Raw genomic sequence first — 1,674 nt, 5'->3', positions numbered from 1 at the left:
CTGCTCCCAAATATCTCCTCCATTAGCTCCATGTACGGGTCGAAGCACGGAGAAGAACCTGTGCGGTTATTGTTGTCGCGTGCTGCCTTATAGGCTTGTAGCAAAGTGCGCATCCTCCCCTCCAAACACAGCGGTGTTCTCCCAGAATCCTGAGAATACAATAATTAAGTGTTTTATAGAATTAATAATCAGTAAAATAATTACATACCGTAATACCCAAGCATATCATATCCTCAAGTGTATTAGCGTATGCCTGACGCTTTTTCTTTGGGTGCTCAAATTCGGCTTTGCGAGCCAAGTAGCACCGCAAAAAACCCTCAGATTCCTCCTGTGTCCACCTCCTTCTTGTAGTTTTTTCCATCCTTAAAATAAACCAAAACTTTTTTCAATATTTCGGAAATAAATAAATCATTTAAAATTTTACTTACCGCTGCTCCATTTTTCGTCTTTCTATTTTCCTATCTTCGTCGAAATATTTTGACATTTGAATGGAAGCCTTCCAATTTCCTTCCAAAATCATTCACAATGGCGCAATAATTGAACTTGGCAGCACACCGATTCAGGTCGTATAACGTTATACGAGTTGAAATTAACTCGTATATATTACACGAGTTGTGTTGTTGTTTCGCATGTAAACTGACATTTAAACGAGTGTTCTTTTGTAGCTCGGTTGCAAAAGAATACACATATTTGAGGATTATTTATTTGTATCTTGCCAAAATAATTCAGTAACAAAAACACAAAAACCATATTGCATTAATTGAATGATTTCCGTACCAATTAACAAACTGGTACTCAGTAACCTTAGGGGCGTCTATGTTTATCATAGTACCATTAATGCACCCTGCGACTTAAGGAAATCGACCAATGTTGAAAAATTGTGTGGAAATATTTTGCGTAAATTCCGGCCAACAAATAGCTTAATCCATCAATTTGTTCATCACGGCATTTGGCATCCGATGGATTACTCTACATAGCGCTAATTTGTGGACCCCATGCTTTTGACCACGCCATTATTATAGTTTGCTTCAATTGTTAATAAAATTTTTTCAATTTGGCTACGAAATAGGCAAAACTTTTCTACTAGACCAATATGTAAACTGCAGTTGATTTCTTCTTTTATGACACGCCTTTTATTATTTGCAGACTGTCCTCTAATAAATTTAGTATTTCGAATCGAAGCATTGTTTGTGTCAATATTTTATCGAATCTCGTGTTAAAGCATTGATTAATTCATTCAGACTGAATAAATGTAACTTATCGCTGGTATGATAGGTAAAATTATTTTTAGCAAAATAATGCTAAAGTTAGCAAAATGAAAAATGACAAGTGATAAATAAAAATTTTTGATGCAACGAAATGCTAATAAATTTTGATAATTTACATAACTTATCACTTATCCGCTAAAATCTTTTCGCTAAGCATTTTAAATTTTGGTGCAACGGTTATCTATGATTTTGAGTGATATTTTACTTATCAATACTCATTTGAGTGACTTTTCCTTATCATTTTGGTGAAACACATACCTTTGCGCAAGTTCGATAATTTGCTAAAATGCTAATCATAATTCGTTGGTGCAATAGTGCCCAGCTAATTTCTTTGCCTTACACGTATTTTGTTTTTTGCTTTTACTGCTTTGACAGCACACCCATCAAAAGCAAAAACAAGATACGT

The 1,674-nt window shown here is 34.6% G+C and overlaps 1 protein-coding gene across 1 annotated transcript in view; it reads right to left on the bottom strand.

Annotated features, from left to right (window-relative positions):
* LOC118736065 overlaps positions 1 to 413 on the bottom strand; it is an 83,696-nt gene extending 83,283 nt beyond the window's left edge. The window contains exons 1-2 of the mRNA XM_036466172.1: positions 209 to 413; positions 5 to 149 (exon numbers count right to left, since the gene is read on the bottom strand). Of these exons, the coding sequence (XP_036322065.1) occupies positions 5 to 149; positions 209 to 361 (298 nt within the window). The 5' untranslated portion in view covers positions 362 to 413. The remainder of the gene's footprint in view (positions 1 to 4; positions 150 to 208) is intronic.
* Between the last annotated feature and the right edge of the window lie 1,261 nt (positions 414 to 1,674).

Source organism: Rhagoletis pomonella, unplaced genomic scaffold (genome assembly GCF_013731165.1).
Source record: "Rhagoletis pomonella isolate Grant_MI unplaced genomic scaffold, Rhpom_1.0 Rhpom_scaffold_00003, whole genome shotgun sequence".
NCBI classification, from domain to species: domain Eukaryota; kingdom Metazoa; phylum Arthropoda; class Insecta; order Diptera; family Tephritidae; genus Rhagoletis; species Rhagoletis pomonella.
Note: the sequence above shows the minus strand (reverse complement) of the source record. Positions and strands in the feature narration are given on the sequence as shown.